Consider the following 312-nt stretch of genomic DNA (forward strand, 5'->3'; position numbering starts at 1 on the left):
GACGACGACGATGGCGATCAAGGGCCGGAAAGCTAACAAAAACCCTCCTATTCTGAGCCACGAATTCGTCATACAGAATCATGCAGATATTGTCTCATGCGTGGCGATGGTGTTCGTGTTGGGCTTGATGTTCCAGGTAAACTTACGAAGGGGAGGTGATAGATAGCAATAGATAATAAAACGGGGGGATAGGAGGGAGAGAAGATGAATGGGTAAACAAGATTTAAAAGTCGCCAGCGGAGTGTTATTCTCTCTAAAAAAAAATAAAAATAAAAATCCCCCAGATGGTCTTCCTCGCCTACATTTCGAGTG

The 312-nt window shown here is 44.2% G+C and overlaps 1 protein-coding gene across 1 annotated transcript in view; it reads left to right on the plus strand.

Moving 5' to 3' along the window:
- The window catches only part of LOC119586501 (translocating chain-associated membrane protein 1-like), a gene marked incomplete at its 5' end in the record, with an annotated part of 5,254 nt that continues 4,942 nt past the window's right edge, over positions 1–312 (plus strand). The window contains 1 exon segment of the mRNA XM_037935239.1: positions 1–136. Within this exon segment, the coding sequence (XP_037791167.1) occupies positions 11–136 (126 nt within the window).

The sequence above is a fragment of the Penaeus monodon genome, chromosome 21, assembly GCF_015228065.2.
Source record: "Penaeus monodon isolate SGIC_2016 chromosome 21, NSTDA_Pmon_1, whole genome shotgun sequence".
Classification (NCBI taxonomy): domain Eukaryota; kingdom Metazoa; phylum Arthropoda; class Malacostraca; order Decapoda; family Penaeidae; genus Penaeus; species Penaeus monodon.